This window comes from Podarcis bocagei (genome assembly GCF_964188305.1).
Source record: "Podarcis bocagei genome assembly, chromosome: 7".
Taxonomy (NCBI): Eukaryota; Metazoa; Chordata; class Lepidosauria; order Squamata; family Lacertidae; genus Podarcis; species Podarcis bocagei.
In genome coordinates this window covers 11,516,075-11,539,570 of record NC_138132.1, presented here as the reverse complement: position 1 = coordinate 11,539,570, position 23,496 = coordinate 11,516,075, and the positions used below count along the sequence as shown (strand labels likewise).

Sequence of the window (23,496 nt, the reverse complement as noted above, 5' to 3'; positions counted from 1 at the left end):
TTGCCTTAAAGTGCAAATTGAATTCAATCCCCCCCCCATCCCTACTCAGAAGCCCCATTGAGTTCATTAGCTGTGTATAGCAGGGATAGGCAGCCATATAGATGTTTAGGGTCCCTGGCTGTTAGATGTCCAACATCTCACCTGGAGGCAACCACATTGGCTAGCTGTGGGGTATAGAGTTGCGGCATAAAATGTGAGCTCTGTGGCTGAATTTAGAAGAGGCATTTTCTTTTTAAATGTCTATCCCGCCCTTCCTTCCAAAGGAGTCCAAGGTAGAAGACAATAAGGCTTTTAAAAATAAAATAAAGAAAAGCACTCATAAACATTAATTATACCTAAATACCTTAAGAACATCCAAAAACATTTCAAAACAATCACCGCTAATAATCTCCAGGGTTGCTGGGAACAGTCCCTTCAGCCATCAAATATCTGGGTGAACCAATCATGTTTTTACGCTTGCCATTGCCTGCAATGATTTACTGCTTTTGTTTAAAAGCAATAAAAATACTTCGCCAAAACAACAGCAACCCTAGGCAAAGGGGAATGTTTTAAGATCCACCTCAAATGTTTATAACGAGGGAGAGAAATGTACCTCACCAGAGAGGTCACTCCTCAAATGGGGAACCACCACTGAAAAGGCCCTGCCTTGAACCTGATGGTGCCATAGGTTACAGATCAAACTTTCATCGGAGGCCAATTTTAGTAGTGAGGCTGTAAATTTAAAAATAAATTAAATTTAAAGATTAAAAATTTAGGTAGGTAGTCATGTTGGTCTGATGAAGTCGAAATAAAAAAAAAATGTCCAGTAGCACCTTAGAAACCAACTAAGTTGTTCGGGGTCTGCATGCACATGAAAGCTTATATCCAGAACAAACTTAGTTGGTCTCTAAGGTGCTACTGGACAATTTTTTAATTAAAAATTTAATTAAAGAAAACCTTAAAAGATGAGCAACCAGCAAAATACGTTTTAGTCAGCTGACAACCTTAACTATAACCTACCATGCTTTCTTAGGATAGAGGGGCCCTTATTCATAGAATAGGATGGTGTTCTTTGTTTTGAAACACTTTTAATCAACTGACATTTGGTATATTCACCAGTGTCACTTGTGGTATTTTCCATCAATAAAGGGATCCATTGTTCCGTTGTCTTGTACCACCATCAGGGTCAAGTAGGCTCAAATTAAAGTAGATGGGGTGGGGAAATGAATAACTTCCAATTTTATGCATGCCTACTCATTGGTAAGCCCTATTAAGTTCAATGGGGCTTGCTCCTAGGTAAGTGGGTAAGAAGAGTTATCTGGGTCATGCCAGTAGTGTGTCTGCTGGCATCCTGTTCTTACAATCACATAGCTGTCAACTTTTCCCTTTTCTTGTGAGGAATCCTATTCGGAATAAGGGAATTTCCCTTTAAAAAGGTGAAATGTTGACAGCTATGCAGTCACCAACCAGATGCCCATGGGAAGCCTACAAGCGAGACCTGAACCAAACAACACTCTCCCTTTCCTACAGTTTCCAGAAAGGGTTTTCCAAAGCATACTGCGTTCAACAGTGGAGGCAAGGCATAGCCGTCTAGGTTGGTAGCTGTAGACAGCCTTCTCCCTGTCTAATCCTCTTTTAAAAGCTGTCCAAGAGAGAGAGACCCTGTCTCAAATCCTTGAGAGCCACTGCCTGTCATTGTAAACCAGAAGTCTGGAGTCTTCCAGATGTTACTGAATCTCAATGCCCATCATCCCCAGCCAGCGCAGCCAATAGCCAAAGATTCCCCACACCTGGTGTGAGCTATGTAGACCAATGGTCTGACCTGACCCCCATTCACACTAGACATTGAAAGCACTGTGATACCACTTTAAACAGTCATGGCTCCCCCCAAAGAATTCTGGGAGCTGTCATGAGATAAGGGTGCCATTCCCCTCCCAGATCTACAATTCTCAGAACTGTAGCTCCGTGAGAGGACTAGAGGCCTCCTAAGAACTCTCAGCACCCTTAAGAGACTGCAGCTCTTGGAATTCATTGTGGGGAGCCATGACTGTGGTACAATAGTGCTTTCAGTGTATACAGACCCTCCAACTGTTCCTATTTTCCAGGGGGTAGTCCTGGATTTACAGAAGCCAATCCCATTTTCTGACTTCATCCTGGAATGCCCTGCTTTTCCTTGTTGTTGTTGTTTAGTCGTGTCCGACTCTTCGTGACCCCATGGACTAGAGCACGCCTGGCACTCCTGTCTTCCACTGCCTCCCGCAGTTTGGTCAAACTCATGCTGGTAGCTTCGAGAACACTGTCCAGCCATCTCATCCTCTGTCGTCCTCTTCTCCGTGTGCCGTCAATCTTTCCCAACTTCAGGGTCTTTTCCAGGGAGTCTTCTCTTCTCATGAGGTGGCAAAAGTATTGGAACCTCAACTTCAGGATCTGTCCTTCCAGTGAGCACTCAGGGCTGATTTCCTTCAGAATGGATAGGTTTGATCTTCTTGCAGTCCATTGGACTCTCAAGAGTCTCCTCCAGCACCTGAATTCAAAAGCATCAATTCTTCGGCGATCAGCCTTCTTTATGGTCCAGCTTTCACTTCCATACATCACTATTGGGAAAACCATAGCTTTAACTATACGGACCTTTGTTGGCAAGGTGATGTCTCTGCTTTCCCTATTTTCATCAGGGAAATGTTGGAGGATATGTGTATGTTCCTAACTCCTTTTCGTGGGCTAGCAGCTTTTTGTATACTCACCTGTCCTACAAACCTCCTGCCCATTTTTTGTCAGACTCTGCTAGACCCAGAGGTAACCACAGCCTATTTTAGAACAGTCCCCAGGAGAGGAAGAGCCTGTCATGTAAGGTTCCACCCCACCCTACAAGGCCCACTTACCTGCAAAGTTCCCTTTTTGAAAATAAAATTTAAAAAAACTTATCTTCTGTTTCCTGTCAACAGGGGCAGGAAAAGGGAACTAAAACCAGCATGGTACCCTTGAGAGATGGCCAGGGAGGGGGTGTCATCGTGAAGTGGAGATGTGGTTCAGTGAAAGGGAAGGAACAGGGGAGAGAAAATTACACAGCTTGTTACTGGAACAGCAATTCAAAATGGGGGTCGGTGGTTGAGTGCTGCCCCCCCTTTTTGTTCTTAACAAACCCAGTAAGCTTGGATGCCATGCAGAAATTCAGCAGGTGGCACATCAGGAAAATGCTCACCTGCTAAATATCTAGGCTTCTGTAAAAACACAGCGAGCATTTTCCTGTCAGTGACAGGCCACTCTCTGCTTTTCCACGACGTCCGAGCAAAAGTCTGATCTGCTAAAATTATAATAGATTTCACATGGTGTCCTTCATGTAACCACCATTAAATTAAGGATTGCATTAATATGTGTATTCTGCTTTTCTGGTAACAATGTTGAGCTCAAATCAGCTCATAATAATGATGATGATGATGATGATGATGATGATGATGATGATAATAATAATTAAAAATTAGCAAACATTACAATCAAAAATGCAATCCCATATAAATAAGTAAAAAATGAGCAAATTCTGCACAAACTCATAATGATTCAATGACAGCCCTTAGCATCAGGTAGGTAGCCGTGTTGATCTGACACAATATCTATCTTTCATCTATCTGTCTTTCTATCTTTCTGTCTTTCTATCTTTCTATCTTTCTGTCTTTCTGTCTTTCTATCTTTCTATTTTTCTATCTATCATCGATCTATCATCTATCTATCTCCAGTAGCACCTTAGAGACAAACTAAGTTTGTTCTGGGTATAAGCTTTCATGTGCATGCACACTTCTTCAGATACACTGAAACCAGCCCTTAGCAGTTTTTTTTCTTTTTTCTTTTTCCTTTTTCTTCTTATTAACACTATTTTAAAAGTACTGTACAGAACAATCCATTCCTCATCTCATACAGGAGACAAGGGGAGTCTAAAGTAAAATAAACAACAAAACAAAAACATTAACTGGTCAGTACAACCCATCAAGACATACCCAAATTCAAGCCCACAATGTTCAAAGCAACCGTAAAGTTTTGTATGCTGCTGGGATATGTCTTTGTAGTCCATCTTTGCTTGCATAAGAAACAAAACTCTGTCAATCTGACTCAAATGGATCTTTAAATTTCATTCCTTTAGCCAAACATAGATTTTAAATTAATTTTTCCACCCAAGCACCTGGCCAAACCATCTTATAACTGAGCCTCTTGGGTTTGCTGATCAGAAGGTTGGCGGTTCGAATCCCCGGGACGAAGTGAGCTCCCGTTGCTCTGTCCCAGCTCCTGCCAACTTAGCAGTTCAAAAGCACGCCAGTGCAAATATATAAATAGGTACCGCTGCGGTGGGAAGGTAAACGGCATTTCCGTGCGCTCTGGTTTCCATCAAGGTGTTCCGTTGCGCCAGAAGTGGTTTAGTCGTGTTGGCCACATGACTCGGAAAGCTGTCTGTGGACAAAAGCAGGCGCCCTCAGCCTGAAAGTGAGATGAGCGCCCCAACCCCATACTCGCCCTTGACTGGACTTAACCATCATGGGGTCCTTTACCTTTACCTTAGCTATACCAGTTAGCTAACATGGCATCCTTTAGGAGGTTCTTCCAATATTGAGCAACAGCTGGCTGGGCAGCTGCAAGAAGATAGCCAATTCGAGGTTTTAAGTGACAATCCCCATTGTTCTGAAACATGTTTAACAGGACTAATGACTGCTGTCCAGTCATTTTAGTAATTTCTGAAAAGATCACAGTCCAAAACCGGAACTCTTTTTTACAAGCCCCCCCACATATGCTGGAAAGATGTGTGCCTCTTAGTTCTGGTCCTACGGCTGCATTTACCTGAACACACTGTTAGTTCACAATCAACTTGTGGCAGGATCTTTTCAGTGGTGGTTCCCCATTTATGGAATGCCCTCTGTAGTGAGAGGTATCCATCTCCATCAATCAATAAAAATAAACCATGACTTATGGTGGCATGTATTTAATCAAGACTGTTCGAAGCTAGCAGTTAGGAACTGCCTTACTTTGAAACCAAACACTGGTTTGTCTAGGTCAGGGCTGGGGAACCTTTGGCCATCCCTGCTTCCACTAGACCACAACTCCCATCATCCATGACCATTGGCCAAGCTAGCAGGGACTGATGGGAGTTGGAGTCCAACAAGCATCTGGTGGGCCAAAAGGTCTTTCACTCCTGGTTCCAGGTCAGCTCTGTGTCCACAGATGTATTCTATGATTGGTTTGTGGTTTTGTTGACATCCTATGAAAAAATAAAGAGGATTCATCGGGATCAATGTTTTCATGGTGACAACAAGCAGATCTGAGATTTTTACTGTGCAGCGTAAGCTTTAACTTAATGGAGTGTTAGGTGGGGCACCACAACTAATGTGGCTGGAGCAACAAGTAATATATTATTACTACTACTTTTATTATTGTTGTTGTTGTTTAGTTGTTTAGTCATGTCCGACTCTTCGTGACCCCATGGGCCAGAGCACACCAGGCACTCCTGTCTTCCCCTGCCTCCCACAGTTAGGTCAAACTCATGTTAGTAGCTTCAAGAACACTGTCCAACCATCTTGTCCTCTGTCGTCCCCTTTTCCTTGTGCCCTCCATCTTTCCCAACATCAGGGTCTTTTCCAGGGAGTCTTCTCTTCTCATGAGGTGGCCAAAGTACTGGAGTCTCAGCTTCAGGATCTGTCCTTCCAGTGAGCACTCAGGGCTGATTTCCTTCAGAATGGAGAGGTTTGATCTTCTTGCAGTCCATGGGACTCTCAAGAGTCTCCTCCAGCACCAGAATTCAAAAGCATCAATTCTTTGGTGACCAGCCTTCTTTATGGTCCAGCTCTCACTTCCATACATCACGAGTGGGAAAATTATTGTTGTTAGCAAATTTAATTCTACTAGATCAGACCTTTACCCACACCATTTGGAAAAGTAAAGTGTGTGCACACATTCTCATTTTCTCTCTGTCTTGGGGCAGGAGGAGGGTAACCCAAATGTTTGGTGAGCCGATGGTCTCTTGACATATTTCCAACCCCACTTGTAGCTAAGTCTTCAAAGATGTTGGAAAGAGAGATTGAATTCCCAGATACACCATTTTGTTGTATTTTAAATAAGTAGGCCTGAGAATATGACTCCTACAGCTTAAGGAATGTTGGAACTAGCTTTCTTTTGTTCTGTTTGCAAACTCTTTTCAAGCCACTGCTACTCACCTAATAAAATCCTTTTTGATTTATGACTTCAGTATCTGCCCATACGTTAACAACATCTGTTTACATCCTCATCTGTGCTCTTCTGTCTTCATAGAAAAGATCCCAGAGATCTGTGGATGAAAGGCCGGTACACAAATTTTAATAAAAAATAATAGTAAATGGAGTGAGAGCATTTTTGATAGTGACAGCCCATTTGTGGAACTCCTTTTCCAGTTGATCCTATAGGTGCTATGCAAAGACTCTAAAAAGATAAATATCCCAGGCCTTTAAAACTTCTGAAATATTTCAGAGATGGGAGGGAGGGAGGGAGGGAGGGAAGGAAGGAAGGAAGGGGGATGGAGGCCAGTATTGCCCATGGCACACCTGACCCAGGGTACCATAGCACACTGGTTGAAAACCACTGCCCTAAATAAAACAAAGGGAGATTTCCACATAAAAAGAAAGAAAAGAAGATGGCTCTTTCTACAACTTGTAGACATCAAAACTTCTTCTCCGTTCTCCCTTCTCCAGGTTATGCTTGTGGGAACCAGACCACAGTTGACAAGTCCATTTCACCATCAGACACACTAAATGCCAGCAGCTCTGGAACAACAGAAGCCACTCTGCCTCCTACAACTGAGAAAAAACGCCCCAAAACAGCCCCCCTGCCTACACCAGTGGGCTATGTGTCCATGACGGTGGAGCCTGGACGCCCCTCTTACATAACCACCGAAGGGTCTTCTGCCACTCTAGAGTGCAAGTTCAAGGCCCCCAAAGGGGCCAAAGTCATTTGGAAAAAGACTTGCTCCTCCAACTGCAGTGAAAGCTTTGCTGTCAATGAGACTGACAGCCGGAAGATCACAGAAGACATTTCTCAAGGGTTGTCAACGCTCAGCTTCCATTCAGTCCAAAGGGAAGACACAGCCATGTACTATTGCTGTGTGTCTGCTCCATCGGCCGGCCAACGCCAGTCTTGTGGCACGTACCTCTGGGTCCGGAGTGAGTATGAACCTTTTGACTCCATAGGGTTGGGGTGGTATCTGTAAAGCTGGGGTGGGTAAGTCTGTGGGTATGCTGTATTGTTTTTAACACTCGATTGGGAGCCACCCAGAGTGGCTGGGGAAACTCAACCAGATGGGCGGGGTATAAATAATATATTATTATTATTGTTGTTGTTGTTATTACTATTAGTCATGGCTGTTATGTACTGAAGTTCTCACCCTGGGCCAGCAGGGGGATACTGTAGATAGTTTTCACTCAGGTCCACATATGCAAATAAGGAATAGAAAGTGACGTTCAGTGATTGGATAGTTACAGAATGTTGTTACTGTTGCTTTGTAGTGGAGCTCTATATAAGCAGGTTGGCTGAACCCTTCAGTCAGTTCTGTTCTGGCCTGCGAATAAACAAGAGGTGTTTGAAGAATCGCTGTGTCATCTGATATGTTCACCCACAACTTAACAATGGCACACTTAATCATGACCAAAAATACCCACACACCTCCGCTTGTGTGGCAATTAGGCTTAGTAGTTAGTGAGAGAACCCCCCACCCCACACAATGCTTATTGCCATGCCTGGGGGGGGGTGCAATTCTCATTGGAACTTTGGCTGGAGAAAGCAGAGATAACTCCCTGTATTCTGTGATCCTAACTAAAATTGCTCCACCACCACCACCACCAAAAATGGGCAACAATTAGACTTAGGGGGAAAGTGCCCATTGGTGCCAATGGGATTTCTACACACACACACACACACACACACACACACACACAGACAGACACACAAAAGCTGTGTTGGGATCAGCAGGCAAGCTGAAGGAAGGGTGTATAGGCTATATCAGAAGTTACATTTACCTGTTAGTTTGGGGTTTGCTTGTGTGTGTTTTTTTAAAAAAAATGCCTTAAGAAAAATAATTTGTAATTGGCCAATGCATATCAGAAGAGAGTATAAGATGACTAAATTCTAAACTCTAAAACTTTTCTAGGAGCTACTTTGCAAAAATAAAATTTATCTCATTATAGATCTGAAATAAATACAATCTGAAAATCAGAAATATCTCAAGATATTCACTGTTGTTTTATGTTTAATTTTCAACATTGGCCTTGAAATGTTGCTTTATATCTGATTCTGAATCCTGACACTTGGAAAGCCATTGACGATGCAAGACTTGGACTGGGGTTTTCAAAACCCTGATGAGTGATAACTTCTTTTGGCAAGTCTCTGTCTTTTCAGCGTAATCTAACTTGTAGATGTGAGGATAAAATGAGAGACAGTCCCTGCATGCTCAACTCAGAGCTCCATGGTGAAATAATAGGATTATGGAAACTAGATAAATAAAACAAATCTTACTATTGAAACCTGTGAGTAGCGACTTGGGCATAAGGACCACTGTGTTCAATGAGCTTCCTCTGAATTACGTAAGATTGCAGTCTTGGGTTGAGAGATATTTCTTTGAGAGCCACCTTGAGTCCCATCAGGGAAAAAGGTGGGATATACATAAATTACTAGTATTGGTATTAATATTAATACTAGTGGGGTGGTCTTTTAAAAATGAAAAAATTAAGTCTTGCTGATAGGGTGAGGAAGTCTGTGTTCAACAGCTACACATCTTAATGTTGTCCTTCAAAAATCCTTCAGCACCTAGATAATAATAATAATAATAATAATAATAATAATAATAATAATAATATATTATTTGTACCCCGCCCATCTGGCTGGGCTTCCCCAGCCACTCTGGGCGGCTTCCACAAAAACCAAAAAAACACTAAAATATCATACATTAAAAACTTCCCTGAACAGGGCTGCCTTAAGATGTCTTCTGAATGTCAGGTAGTTGTTTATCGTTTTGACATCTGATGGGAGGGCGTTCCACGGGCGCCACTACCGAAAAGGCCCTCTGCCTGGTTCCCTGTAGCTTTGCTTCTCGCAATGAGGGAACCGCCAGAAGGCCCTCGGCGCTGGACCTCAGCGCCCGGGCAGAACGATGGGGGTGGAGACGCTCCTTCAGGTATACTGGGCCGAGGCCGTTTAGGGCTTTAAAGGTCAACACCAGCACTTTGAATTGTGCTCGGAAACGTACTGGGAGCCAATGTAGGTCTTTCAAGACCGGTGTTATGTGGTCTCGGCGGCCGCCCCCAGTCACCAGTCTAGCTGCCGCATTCTGGATTAGCTGTAGTTTCCGAGTCACCTTCAAAGGTAGCCCCACGTAGAGCGCATTGCAGTAGTCCAAGCGGGAGATAACTAGAGCATGCACCACTCTGGCGAGACAGTCCGCGGGCAGGTAGGGTCTCAGCCTGCGTACCAGGTAGAGTTGGTAGACAGCTGCCCTGGATACAGAATTGACCTGCGCCTCCATGGACAGCTGTGAGTCCAAAATGACTCCCAGGCTGCACACCTGGTCCTTCAGGGGCACAGTTACCCCATTCAGGACCAGGGAGTCCTCCACACCAGCCCGCCCCCTGTCCCCCAAGAACAGTACTTCTGTCTTGTCAGGATTCAACTTCAATCCATTAGCCGCCATCCATCCTCCAACCGCCTCCAGGCACTCACACAGGACCTTCACCGCCTTCACTGGTTCTGATTTGAAAGAGAGGTAGAGCTGGGTATCATCTGCATATTGATGGACACCCAGTCCAAACCCCCTGATGATCTCTCCCAGCAGCTTCATATAGATGTTAAAAAGCATGGGGGAGAGGACGGAACCCTGAGGCACCCCACAAGTGAGGGCCCAAGGGTCTGAACACTCATCCCCCACCACCACTTTCTGAACACGGCCCAGGAGGAAAGAGCGAAACCACTGTATAACAGTGCCCCCAGCTCCCAACCCCTCTAGACGGTCCAGAAGGATGTTATGGTCGATTGTATCAAAGGCTGCTGAGAGATCCAGCAGAACTAGGAAACAACTCTCACCTTTGTCCCTAGCTCGCCGGAGATCATCAACCAGTGCGACCAAGGCAGTTTCAGTCCCATGATGAGGCCTGAACCCTGATTGGAAGGGATCCAAATGGTCCGCATCCTTCAGGCGTGCCTGGAGTTGTTCAGCAACCACACGCTCAATCACCTTGCCCAAGAATGGAAGATTTGAGACTGGGCGATAGTTGGCCATACTGGCCGGGTCTAAAGATGGTTTTTTAAGAAGCGGTTTAATGACCGCCTCTTTCAGCGGATCTGGGAATGTTCCCTCACAGAGGGAAGCATTCACCACCCCACGAAGCCCATCGCCCAGCCCTTCCCGGCTTGCTTTTATTAGCCAGGATGGGCAAGGATCAAGGAGACAGGTGGTTGGTTTCACGCGTCCAAGCAGCCTGTCCACATCCTCGGGGGTAACGGATTGAAATTGATTCCATGCAACTTGACCAGACAGAGCTCCAGCACTCTCCCGCCCCAGCCCTGCTCCCACGGTGGTGTCTAGCTCCTTCCGAATATGAGTGATTTTATTTGCAAAAAACTTTGCAAAATCGTTGCAGGAGATCTTGGGGTCTTTACAAGGCCCCGGTGGTAAAGGTGGTTCCGTTAAATTGTGGACCACCTGAAAGAGTCTCCTGCTACTATTTTCTGCAGATGCAATAGAGGCGGTGAAGAAAGTCTTCTTCGCCGTCGCTATCGCCACTTGGTAGGCTCGACGTTGAGCTCTAACCTGTGTCCGGTCAGATTCGGAGTGAGTTTTCTGCCACCGACGCTCTAGCCGTCTCAGCTATTGTTTCATCGCCCTCAGCTCCGAAGAAAACCACGGGGCTGTCCGGGCTCCATGCAATCGGAGAGGGCGCTTCGGAGCCAGACAGTCGATAGCCCTGGTTAACTCCGCATTCCAGCGGGCCACCAGGGAATCAGCTGAAAGGTCATCAACATGGGATAAAGCATCCCCTACCACTCTCTGGAAACCATTTGGATCCATTAAGTGGCGGGGGCGGACCATCCGAATTGGTCCCACCTCCCTGCAGAGGGGAAGGGTCGCGGAGAAGTCCAGTTGCACCAGGAAGTGATCTGACCATGGCACTTCTTTGGTTTCACTTTTACTTAGTGTCAGATCACCCACATCACTAGAGGTGAATACCAGGTCTAAGGCATGTCCATGACTATGAGTTGGGCCCAACTTATTCAGGGACAGCCCCATGGAGGCCATGCTTTCCACAAAGTCCCGAGCGGCCCCTTGTAAGGTCGTGTCGGCATGGATGTTAAAATCCCCTAGGACAACCAAACTGGGTGTCTCCAGGAGAACATCCGCCACGACCTGAAGCAGCTCGGACAGGGAATCCTTGGTGCAGCGGGGAGGTCGGTACACCAAAAGGAATCCTGTACTGCCCCTATTGCCCAACTTCCATAACATGCACTCAGAAAACTGGGTCTTCCCAGTAGGACGCCTGATGCAAACTAATGACTTCCTAAAAATCACTGCAACCCCCCCTCCCCGCCCACATGACCTGGGTTGCTGTGCGTAAGAGAAACCTGGTGGGCAAGCGGCAGCAAGGACAGGCCCATCTGCCTCATTCAACCAGGTCTCTGTCACGCAAGCCAGGTCAAATCCTCCATCCACAATCAGGTCGTGGATGGCAGTGGTTTTATTCATCATTGACCTGGCATTACACAGCAACACCTTCAGGTGTTTGGGAGAGTTGGAGGGAAGAGGGCTGGTTAGGAGATGATGAATTCAAATGTTTGCTAGAATGTATCAGATCCGAGAAGTTTCTTGGCATATCCCTTCCCCCCCCCCCCAAAAAAAAAGAAGTTTCAATTCTGATCTTGCCTTAATAGTCATTATATTGCTCTTTGGCCGTTTCCAGACCACCTTCCTTCAAATCACCATTTGGAAAATATCAGAAGCTTAAGATCAGACAGTCCAGAAAGACATAATCAGGTTGAAGAGGAAGAGGAGGATGACAATGGTGTTGGCAAACTGGCAGAGTCAACTGCAGGGTTTTAATTAGGCAGGGAATCTATCTCAGCCCTACATGGAAAGGCCAGAGAGGCAGATGTTCTACACTGAGCTACAGCTGTTCCCCATTGTCTACAGCAGGGTTTCCCAAACTTGGGTCTCCAGGTGTTTTTGGACTACAATTCCCATCATCCCTGACCACTGGCTCTGCTAGATAGGGATGATGGGAGTTGTAGCCCAACAGCAGCTGGAGACCCAAGTTTGGGAAACCCTGGTAGAGCAGCAGACTTCAGGGCCCACCTTTAAGTCAAACAGACATTTGGGGACCCATTTCTTATTTATTTATTTTTCTACCATCTATTTGTATGGTGTTGCTGCCACGGTCCATCTCTGATCTTTTCTCAACCCACCAGTTGAAAACCAGTGGTCTAGAGCCAGCAAAACCACCCTGTGGGGCAAAAGTTGTGGTTATTACAATGTTAGGGAGTTATCTTCCTTTCCCCTGTAAGTGATGGCAGATTAAATGCTGGTCATCATTTTACCAAGTGGTAATTTTCTATGTTGGGTGTGCATGCATTCAGATGATAAAGGCTTCCAGAGCAATAGGAACAAGACAGCTCCTGCCCTCAGGGTTATAATTTAGTAGTAGTAGTAGTAGTAGTAGTAATAATAATAATAATAATAATAATAATAATAATAATAATAATAATTTATTTATACCCTGCCCTTCCCAGTTTAAAAACCGGGCTCAGGGCGGAGAACAGCAAATATAAAACATTGATTAAAATGCGACTTTAAAACAGCATAAAATACAACATAAAAATGCAGGATCAATATCAATAAAATTCAAAAATTCAGGGGTCATTTTGGGAAGGGGGGAAAAAAACCCTGTCAGTAGACAGCAAATGGTCACCAGGGCTAACTGGCCAAGTTGGTGCCGCTAGGGCCAGCAAGGAGGCCAGTAAAAAATTTAAATGTGGGATCCCAGAAAGGGTTTCTTCATAGAAGAGAAAAGGGGAAAGAGAATAGAGGATCAGGCTAATTCAGATTGAGGGCCAGGTGGAATAGCTCTGTCTTACAGGCCCTGCGGAAGGAGATCAAGTCCTGCAGGGCCCTAGTCTCATGGGACAGAGCATTCCACCAGGTCGGAACCATCACTGAAAAGGCCCTGACCTTGGTGGAGGATAGTCTGGCTTTCTTAGGGCCTGGGACCTTTAAGCTATTATTATTCATGGACCTTACCAGGCATACCAGGAGAGGCGGTCCCGTAAGTATGAGGGTCCTAGGCCACATAGGGCTTTAAAGATCAAAACCAGCACCCTAAACCTGACCCGATACTCCACTGGGAGCCAGTGCAACTGGTAAAGCACTGGGTGAATATGCTCCCATGGCAAAGACCCCGTGAGGAGCCTCGCTGCAGCATTCTGCACCCACTGGAGTTTCTGGGACAGTTTCAAGGGCAGCCCCGCGTAGAGCGAGTTACAGTAGTCAAGCCCGGAGGTGACCGTCGCATGGATCACTGTGGCCAGGTCAGGGTGGGAAGGTAAGGGACCAACTGCTTAGCACGGCGGAGATGGAAAAATGTCGCCTTGGCTGTTGCTGCAACCTGCGCCTCCATGGAAAGGGAGGCACCAAGAATGATATGACAAATGGATGAGGCAGGAGGAGGAATCTAGCACTCAAGACAGGAGTTCTTAGTTCCTGCTGTGGTAGAAAACTTCAGAGAGAGGAGAAACCAAGAATGCCAGTCTCTCAGCTGTGTTGATGGAGTGACTCTCTTCTCTTCCACCTTCTGATTAAACAGCTGCTGCCAGGTGACACTTGATAGCTTCTCAACACTAGGCATGTGCCAATATAAGTTTCAGTTTCTTATTTTTTTCTAGTCTTTAAGGCCTGCCCTCTACATTTCCACATTTTAGAAAAAGGCCTCATGAATTTCACCAGTGTTCTGGTGCAATTTTCTTCCAATATACACACTTTATGTGCAGTTTTCCCATTTTTGCAAAGTAATTTTCCAGAGTATACTGCATCTTTGTCATTATACAAGCATTCTTATGTGCACGTTATCTTAGTAGATGCATTTTTAAAACATTGCTTGGCTGGAAAACGACATTGCAGAATTCAGAGAGGTGCATTTTTTTCTCTTCCACTCTCTGCTGTAGCCTGCCAAATGGTGAAGACAATACAGTATGATTATTTCCCTGCTTCCCCAGATTTCTGCTTAGGTGTGTTTGGATTTTCCTCATTACCTGGCAGGGGGAATAGAAGTTAACCACTTGCAAAGTTACCACTTGGTTAAATAGATATATACCTGGTGCCAGATGTAGAAGGAAAAGAACGTGGGGTTCTATTTAACTAAGTTCTACACAGAATAGTCTCAGTGAAATTAATGGACCTAAGTTAGTCATCCCCATTAATTTCAGTGGGTGTGCTCTGAGTACCTGTACTCATGGGTTATAGTGAAGCAGCTTCGATTTTTGGACTGGGAATTTTCTAGGGACCTAAGCCAGGCTGGTAATATCTATACAGGATTCCTGCATTGAATTCTTAAAGTTAATGGTTCTTCCAGAGAGATAGGAGTGTAGCTAGAGTAGTGCCAGGGAGAAGCTCAGAGGGAATAGGGACTGATACAGGTGAGTTCTGGGTTATGAGACTATTGATATTGTTTATCTCCCTGGCTTCTTCCAAGGAGCCTAAACCACATTTTATCATTACAACAACTTTGTTAGGTAGGTTTCATTGAGAAGTAAACAAGGTGTTACAACTAGCGTTGCTCCCAAACACCCAGTGAGTTATAAGTCAGAGCAGAATTCATACTTCTGCCAGACAGTATCTTGATCAGGGTTTTTGTAAATATGCTCCACAACCTTGTTTTGTCAATAAGAACTTTCATTTCCTTTCTGAAATTGCCACTGGCCTGTGAAATGACGTATTGTCAGCCCGCACAACACAACATTTAACCTGAAGCTTCAAAATGGGGAAAGGTTTTCTGCAGAATGTGTGCAGGGGCACAGAAGCCACCACCAAAAATTTTATCTTAAGAAGAAATCCGGAGAGTAGGTTTGGCACTGTAATGTACAAACAGAACCATTGTGGAGAAGCAGTGCTGGCGTCAGTGCCAATTTCATAGCGAGTACTTGCCCAAAATCAGTGCCAGTGCCACTTCTCTGCCAGTGGCAGAGGTTGCAGAGCAGGCAGAGTAAGGTAAGGTAAAGGTTAAGGGACCCCTGACCATTAGGTCCAGTTGCGGACGACTCTGGGGTTGCGGTGCTCATCTCCCTTTATTGGCCAAGGGAGCCAGCATACAGCTTCTGGGTCATGTGGCCAGCATGATGAAGCCACTTCTGGCGAACCAGAGCACACAGAAACACCGTTTACCTTCCCGCCGGAGTGGTACCTATTTATCTACTTGCACTTCGTGCTTTTGAACTGCTAGGTTGGCAGGAGCAGGGACCGAGCAATGGGAACTCACCCCGTCGTGGGGATTCGAAACGCCGACCTTCTGCTTGGCAAGCCCTAGGCTCTGTGGTTTAACCCACAGAGCCACCCGTGGCAGGGCAGGCAGAGTAAATCACTACAAACAAAGACACTTAATGCAATAATACCTGGGGTGCATATTTTTCTTTGCATACTTGTAGTTTTACCTGGGATTGCAAGAGAGTGATAAAATAGTTAGGGATGCTGTGGGGTTTCTGGATCAAACACTCTCCTGCTTGCTGTCTTCTAGGACCTCGACCAGCCTCTTTCCTGAACATGACAGAAGGCGTCAAAAATAAGATCATCACAGCTGAGGGTTTCCTGCTACTCATCTGTGCCATTGGTCCTGGTCTTTTTTTGCTCTTCAGGGTGAGCTGTTATTTCCCTTGACTATTCTTTGTAGGCATGGTGACAGACAGGGAGAGCATGGTGCATAATGAATCTGTCAGCCTACAGTTTCCAGTCACCAGATCTTGTTCTGCTTTTTTTCCTATTTTTAAAGAGTAGATTGTTACGCCAAAGAGGCAAACTGTCCTTTTATCAGCATGTACACCAGCAACAGGCACAGCATCTAGATCATCACCTAATACAAGAGTTTCTCCCCAAATGGCATTTCACTGGAATCACATGGGTCAGTTATAGCAAAGTACCAAGGGATTGTCTGAGAACAATAAGTGGATGGCTCTAAAATACAAAATGCTGTTTGCTGTGTTCGTTTAGTAAAAGACTTGTGTGACATGTTTATCACATCGACATCCCACTTCTCCACTGTCATGAAACTTAAGGAAGCACACAGAGGGGTCTCAGGTAGGTTCCCATCCAAGCACTGACAAGAACAAGATGGCTGTGTCATGTGTGATGGCTTATGAATGCTCTCCGCAAGAAATGCCTCTGCTCACTTTTACATATGTACAAGCAGCACACATAATCATGCATCCGAATCCTCTGGGTCAGATTCTCGGAGTGACTTACATCTGCCCCTTTTCCAGCAGAAGAGGCGAGGCATTCTCATTTGATGTCTCTGCCCCCTCCTCTTTAACACTCTCCTTTCCTGAGCAGATGGAACCGGCACTGCCTCACCGTCCGTGCCAGAGCTTCCTGTGCGGTGTTGAGGCTCTGCCCCAACATCAGAGAGCCTTCCCTCTTCCTGAGTTTCCCTCCTTTCCTCCATTGCCACTTCCTGCCCCCCTTCCTCTACTGGTCTCTCCTCTTCCCCTTCGTTCTCCATCATTTCCATGACATCATGCACCTTTAGACCATGTCCTGGCCCCTGGTACTTATCTGAAACTTGTTGTTTTATCTACACAGCTAACTGAAGACTAGTTCACATAAGCTAGAATTGTCCATCTACAAATGCTGTGTGAATTACAACTAGGAATTTGGTGAAATGGCCTCTTTATTTCTCTGTCACACACAGCTACCCAGAATGTAGGGTTTCACCTATGCACCCCAATCACGCATGACAGAAAGTTCATGCAACTACTTTTCCATATGGCCAAAGAGAATGTCGTAACATGTGTTCAGTTTTATCATCTGCTGATCAGCTGAGGACCAGTTTTTGTTTGTATGAAATGGCCCTTAAACTAAAATTGATTTAATTGTTATGCTCTTCTGTGATCAACTCTTTAGTTACCATTAACTGTGACCAACGTATTGAGAACCTGTGAAATCTAAGCAGTAAATGGCTACCAAGATTATAAGCCTCTCAATACTGGTAATTGTCATTTAGCAAGAAGTGGTGATCAACAATTTGCTGTAACTCACCTCTCACTTCCTCAGAGAATCCCAACTGTGAATGGGGGAAGGACAGTTAAACTGGTTTAGGGTTATATCCACAACATACTTAAAAAAAATAAAGCCATTATTGTACCATTTTACCAGTCATGGCTTCCCTCAAAGAATCCTGGGAACTGTAGTTTGTTAAGAGTGCTGGGAATTGCAGCTCTGTGAGGGGTCTCCTAACAACTCTTGGCACCCTTAACTACAGTTCCCAGGAGTCTTTGGGAGACGCCATGGCTGTTAAAGTGACAGAAGAGTGCTTTAGATGTGTGGTGGTGGGGGGCCTGAGTTTGTGGCCTAAAAGCCTGTAAAATGCACCGAAAACTGATGCAGCTAAGCAAAGAACCATCTCCAATTTGGTGGAGCCCAGGAAGCCCAGCCACTTGGAGGAAAAGCACATAGAGACTATGTCTCCATTATCTCATTCTTATGTTTGCACACTTAGAGGGCAGATGAACAGACAGCTTCACTGAGGAGCAGCTCCAGAGAATGGCATTGGGCTCACTACTGGGCTGCGGGCTTTGGCAGGCCCAGTGATGCCTACCCTGATGTACCACACTTGTTTCCATAGTGTTTTGCTTCTCTTTTTTTGCAGAAGAGATGGGAAAATGAGCGCCTTTTACAAGCCAAGAAGAAGGCTTATGAAGAGGAGAACATATATGAGGTAATTCTAGGAGACTGGGCATGGGGAAGGGATTGGCAGCTGCCCCCCCCCTAAATAAAAATGTTAAGAAAAATCCTGGCTACGTCCATGCTTCTGTGCGGCAGAATGTGTGAAAATTCCAAAGCTGAAGGAGACGGACACCATGGTGTATTCATATGATACTGGAAATAGGAAACCCAGCCGGTATTCTGCAGCAACATAATCTAACACCGGGCAAAGAAACATATTCATGCATAATACAGTCATACCTGATGTTACATTTGCTTCAGGTTGCACGTTTTCAGGTTGCGTCCCGCAGCGACCCGGAAGTACCGGAAAGGGTTACTTCCGGGTTTCGCCACATGCACAGACGCGCAAAATGACGTCATGTGCATGCGCAAAAGCGTGAATTGCGACCCACGCAGATGCGGGTTGCGTTCTGCTCATGTTGTGAACGGGCCTCTGGAATGGATCCCATTCGCAACCAGAGGTACCACTGTATATATTTTTTTTATTTCACAAAATTTATACACCGCTTGATTGTAAAAACAAAACAAAACCTCAGAGCGGTTTACAAAGAGATAAAACAGTGAAATCAAGGAAAAAAATTACAACCTGGCTTTAAAGCAGGCTTCCTCAAACTCAGCCCTCCAGATGTTTTTTGGCCTACAACTCCCTAGCTATCACGGCCAGTGGTCAGGGATGATGGGAATTTTAGCCTGAAAAACATCTGGAGGGCTGAGTTTGAGGAAGCCTGCTTTAAAGCATACAAAAGTTAAAATGCTAAAACAGATTTATTTATTTTTTTAAATAATAATTATTGAGAATTTCAAGATTACAAGAAAAATAAAAAATAAAAAACAACAACACTACAATACCAAAAAAAGGAAAAAAATGAATAAAAAAGGAGAAAAGCACAAAAAATACAACAATACAGCAAAAGAAAATAAAAAGAAGAAAAGAAAAAAGGGGAAAAAAACACAAATCCCGAATTGCATATCGATAATTTCCATTTGCTTGTTCCATTGACCTCCTCACACCTCCCTTTTTGTATTCTAGTTTGATAATTTTTCCAGCAAATTCTTTCCATCTTTCTCAATTTTTGTTAGAGAATTTATCTTAACAATTTGACCTAATAATTAACTCAACAAATCCTTTCCATCTTTCCCCATATTCTGTTATTCAAATTATCTTAATTTATTTAGCCTTATCTTACCCCTATGTACCTTGAAACTTAAATCTTAATTTTCAAATATACATAGCTCCTGATAACATTTCTGTTAGAGTCGTATAGTTTCATTCCCACATTTTCCCTAATATTCATTAAGCTAATTCTAAAATACAAAATTTCCATTATAAATTCTCTTTCAATCATCATCCAGTGTCTCTTCTTCCTGGTCTCGGGTCGTGTCAGTCCTTACTGTCCATTCCATCTAGTCCATCAACCTGGAAGCCTTATGTCCGAGGCCTTAAATCTCTTCCATGTCCCTTCTGCAATTCTTCTTCATCTTGTTGGTGCTTGCCCTTTTCCTTGTCTTTTGTTGGTCTCTGTCAGTTTCTTTCCTTTCTCATTGAGGAGTAGTTCTCTGGGAAATTCCAACCCAAAATTGTCTCCATCACCCTTCATCCAGCTCGCCCATTCCCCACAGTCCCACTCCGCACAGTCCTCTATATAATCCAAGATGTATTTAAAATCAAATTTCAAGATCTTTCCAAAGCTAGGAATCTCCTCATCTCCAGACTTCCCTTGGCCCACTCCAATTTCAATCTTCAATAATAGCGGCTTATGCTCCTGTAGGGCCTCGGGTCTCTCCATTTGTACTATTTGAGGTGCAGCCACATCCTCCTCCATTGTCATCTGCACTTGCCCAGTCAGTAAAAATTCATAAGTTGGTTCCTGGCTGATTTCTGTATCAATGTTCCCTGTTTGTCCACAGTTATCAACCACAACAGTCAAATCCATTTTCTCATTCATCAAGTCCATCTTCTCATGCATCTGTTCCAGCAAAGCATTTGTCTTGCATAGAGCAAGCACCCAGTCTCCCTCCCAGCTCATCTTTGTTCAAGGTCAGAAAAGACTGTTCCCACAGTCTTAATCTCACAGATGTTGGGTCTCAAATATCCTACAGCAACAATTTAGCAAGCTCCCTCTAGAGGAGACAAACTATTTGTATCAATTTTTTTTTTAAGACAAAGGAAAGTTACTTTCATTTTCCAGATATTTCAGATATTTTTCAGATATTTTGTTACTTTAAAATGCAAAAGGCAACATTAGAATTCACCAATGGCGCTGACCCGGAAGTCCAAAATGCTAAAACAGATTTAAATCACCTCAAAGTTCTAAGCTTCTGGGCAGACTTGTCTAAACAGGAATGTTTTTAGCAGATGCTGAAAAGAGTACAGGGAAGTCATGTGCTTGATCTCAATAGGCAGGGAGTTCCAAAGTATAGGCACTGCCTACAGATTTAGGAGTGAGGATCCCTGCCAGAGACCAGTGAATTAAAAAATGAGAATGCTATAATTCCAGTAGGAAGGAAAGTAGTCAAAAGCTTTACTATTTGTTATTTTTATGTATTTTATATGCTTATGTACATTTTCCTGTTGCTCAAGATGAGTTCATTGCGTTACTGTGAAAGTATGTTTTGCCATTATCCTAAAAAAACCAGACCCACTCCGCCCTTTCCTGTGGTAAGGTCTGTGGAAAAAGAAGAGCACTGTCTCCCCCTTCAGTTCAATCTCAATATCCTACTTAGTGGGATTTACTTCCTAATAAACTTGTTTAGGGTTGCATCAAGTTAGAGCAAACCCTTTGAAATGAATGCACCTAAGTTTGTCATGCCGCCTTTTTTTAATGGGTCTGCTCTGAATAAGACTAACCTTGGCTATCACCCTAAAACTCAATGCATGTTCAGAATAATAGTGAACCCCTTTTTGTCATTTTATATCAGTATTTATACTTATAGACTTATCTTTCAGAGATTGACCTTTTTTGGTTTTCCCTTTCTAGGGACTGAATCTGGATGACTGTTCCATGTATGAGGACATTTCACGGGGGCTGCAGGCCACCTACCAGGACATAGGGAACGTGAAAGTGATTGATCTGCAGCTGGAGAAGCCAGAGAAACCGTGATAGAAAAGGACTTTGCTTTGCATTTGCTTTCCAGGCACATAGTATAAACAGCCCATTTTGAATCCTGAATATTCTCCCTCACTTCATCCTGCTGAGGAGAATTGAGGGCAGGGGTGGAAGGATTCTATATTCTCCTCTCTCCAGGATACTCACACTTGTATAACTATGTCAGGTTTACAATAAGAAGGCTGAGAGGAACTTATTGATTCTGCTTTGTGAAAGATCTGGCTTTGGCAGGAGGGTAAACAACACAGGTTTCCTGGCATTTTCATTTTCCAGACAAAATATTCTGACAAGTACTAACTTTATTTTCACTTGACATCTTCCTAGTCACTTTTCCATTCTTGGTCTTGTCGGGAAGAGATGCTTCCCTCCCCTTTTCTAGGAAAATTTGTTCCAAGATGTAAAGAACACGTCAGTGATATTCACCAAATGGTGCACAACTGAGAAGCTTATAGGATTAATTCATTTAGAACTTGTGCCTGCTCCTACTTTCCCTTCTGAAATTGGGGTTTAAGAGAGACCTATTTATAGTGCAGCTGATTTGGAAGCGTGCTCATTGTGTTCAGTTCAAATGTATATTTTTCCCCCATTGTTGAATGCTGAAGGAAATTGGGCTATAGGTTTGCAGCAAAATCCAGCTGTATATGGTGCTGATTGGACAATGCTTCAAGACACACATGAAGAAGAAAGAAATAGTACATAGACTGCCTCAATCACAAGATAGGAGGAAAAAACTGAGAGCTTATCCAATATTTGCTTTGGTAGAAGCCAGGAAAAGGCTGAAATCATATCATGGGTGAAAAACCTATGCAACTTTTGTTTCAATATTATATTTGTCTTCATCTTTGATCTGCTACTTGTATACTTTCCCACTCTTGTATAGGAAAAAGTTGTAACATTGTTAATATTGTAGGGTTTTGGTTTTTTTGATAGATTGCACTATGAACCTCCCTTGCTTTCTTCAAAGACCAAAGGAGAGCTGGAGAGAGCTAATGAGACTTGGGCTAAAAGTAATAGGGTTAACCAATGTGATACTCTCCAGATGTTTAGAACTATGATTCCCATTATCCCCTACTATTGTCTATGTTGGCTGGATTGATTGGAGTTATAGTCCAAAAACATATGGAGGATACTATGTTGAGTATCTCTCTCTTAGAAGAACCAATGAGTTTTAGGTTTTCATGGTGACAATGAAAAAAATAACCAGACATTTCACAGTGTTTGGTTATTTCCCTAAATAGGCGTCTGACCCTCTCTTCTTACCATGACATACAAAGCTCTGGTTGTGCATTACAGAAGATTGCCAAAGGTGGGTGAGTCAAAGCAATGATCAGGGAAATGGGTAGTTGACCCCATTAATACTCTTGATCCAAGCCCTAGCATGGGAGACGGTTTGTAATCCTATTTCGATTTAATGACAGACTAAATTTCCTTATTTTTTCATGTTTTGTCATCTGGGATGTTAATAAAATAAATGTTTCACTATTATGAAATGAGATTGTTTTGAAACAACATGTTTCATTTACTTAGAAAATGTCCTACTTGCTTTATATTCAAAACAACATCAAAGTGATATATTCTATTATTCACTTAGGAGAACAACTTATTTCTAACCCTAACCTCATGATAACAGGGTTAGTTTGGATCAGTGCTTTTGTAATACCGAGCAGTACAGGAAAGTCAGGCCTGTCTTGATGCTTGTCTGATCAGATGCAATACAATACACATTTTCACACTACAAGTGGCCAGCTGGCCACCTTTGCACAAGGAAACATGCATTGGCTATCTTCATGATGGATGGTTTTATATACTTCAGCCAGTGCTCTTTCCTGCAACCCATATGCCTTGTAGCCTAAACCTTAATACACAATCTGTGCCTGGGAATAATTTGTTTTTCGTCTGGTACCATCTCTGGTGAAACAGCCTATGTCTTTTAAATTATTCTAAAAAGTGTCTGTATTATCCTTACAAAACCAGAGCAATTCACAAACATGAGCAGGCAACAAAGTTGGTGGCACAGACTGTTCAGATAATACTCTATATTGCAGTTGCTGTAAGGGCCTTTTAGCAGTTCTCTCTACCCTTAAGCAGTGTTAGCTCCCTTCAGCAGCACTCATCATCTAGAACAGTGTTTCCCAACCTTTTTTGGGCAAAGGCACACTTGTTTCATGAAAAAAATCTCGAGGCACACCACCATTACAGCCCCGTGACGTCAGCGCACAGCGTCACGCCGGGAGGGACACACGAAAGTGTAAGTTTCAATTTTCCCCCTCCCCCTTGCCTTCCTTTTGTGCCAACCGCCAAAAAGCCAAGAAAAAAGCCAAGACTTTAGGGCAGCAGGTCGACATGGAAGAAGCTCCTACCTAAGGACAGGTGCGACAAACGTGTCCTCTTCTGCCACACTTGGCAGCCCTGCCTCACGGTCGTGACTCCCACCCTGATTTC

The 23,496-nt window shown here is 43.9% G+C and overlaps 1 protein-coding gene across 5 annotated transcripts in view; it reads left to right on the top strand.

Annotated features, from left to right (window-relative positions):
- Nucleotides 1–23,496, top strand: part of LOC308590509 (B-cell antigen receptor complex-associated protein alpha chain-like) — a 63,161-nt gene that overhangs the window by 10,395 nt on the left and 29,270 nt on the right. For 2 of the 5 annotated variants that reach the window (XM_081200623.1, XM_081200619.1), the window contains exons 2-5: nucleotides 6,681–7,148; nucleotides 15,747–15,865; nucleotides 17,871–17,939; nucleotides 20,926–22,549. In XM_081200623.1, the coding sequence (XP_081056749.1) occupies nucleotides 6,681–7,148; nucleotides 15,747–15,865; nucleotides 17,871–17,939; nucleotides 20,926–21,048 (779 nt within the window). In that variant the 3' untranslated portion in view covers nucleotides 21,049–22,549. Of the gene's footprint in view, nucleotides 1–6,680; nucleotides 7,149–15,746; nucleotides 15,866–17,870; nucleotides 17,940–20,925; nucleotides 22,550–23,496 lie in introns of those variants that run through there. The other 3 variants (XM_081200622.1, XM_081200620.1, XM_081200621.1) reach the window with 2 other exon arrangements.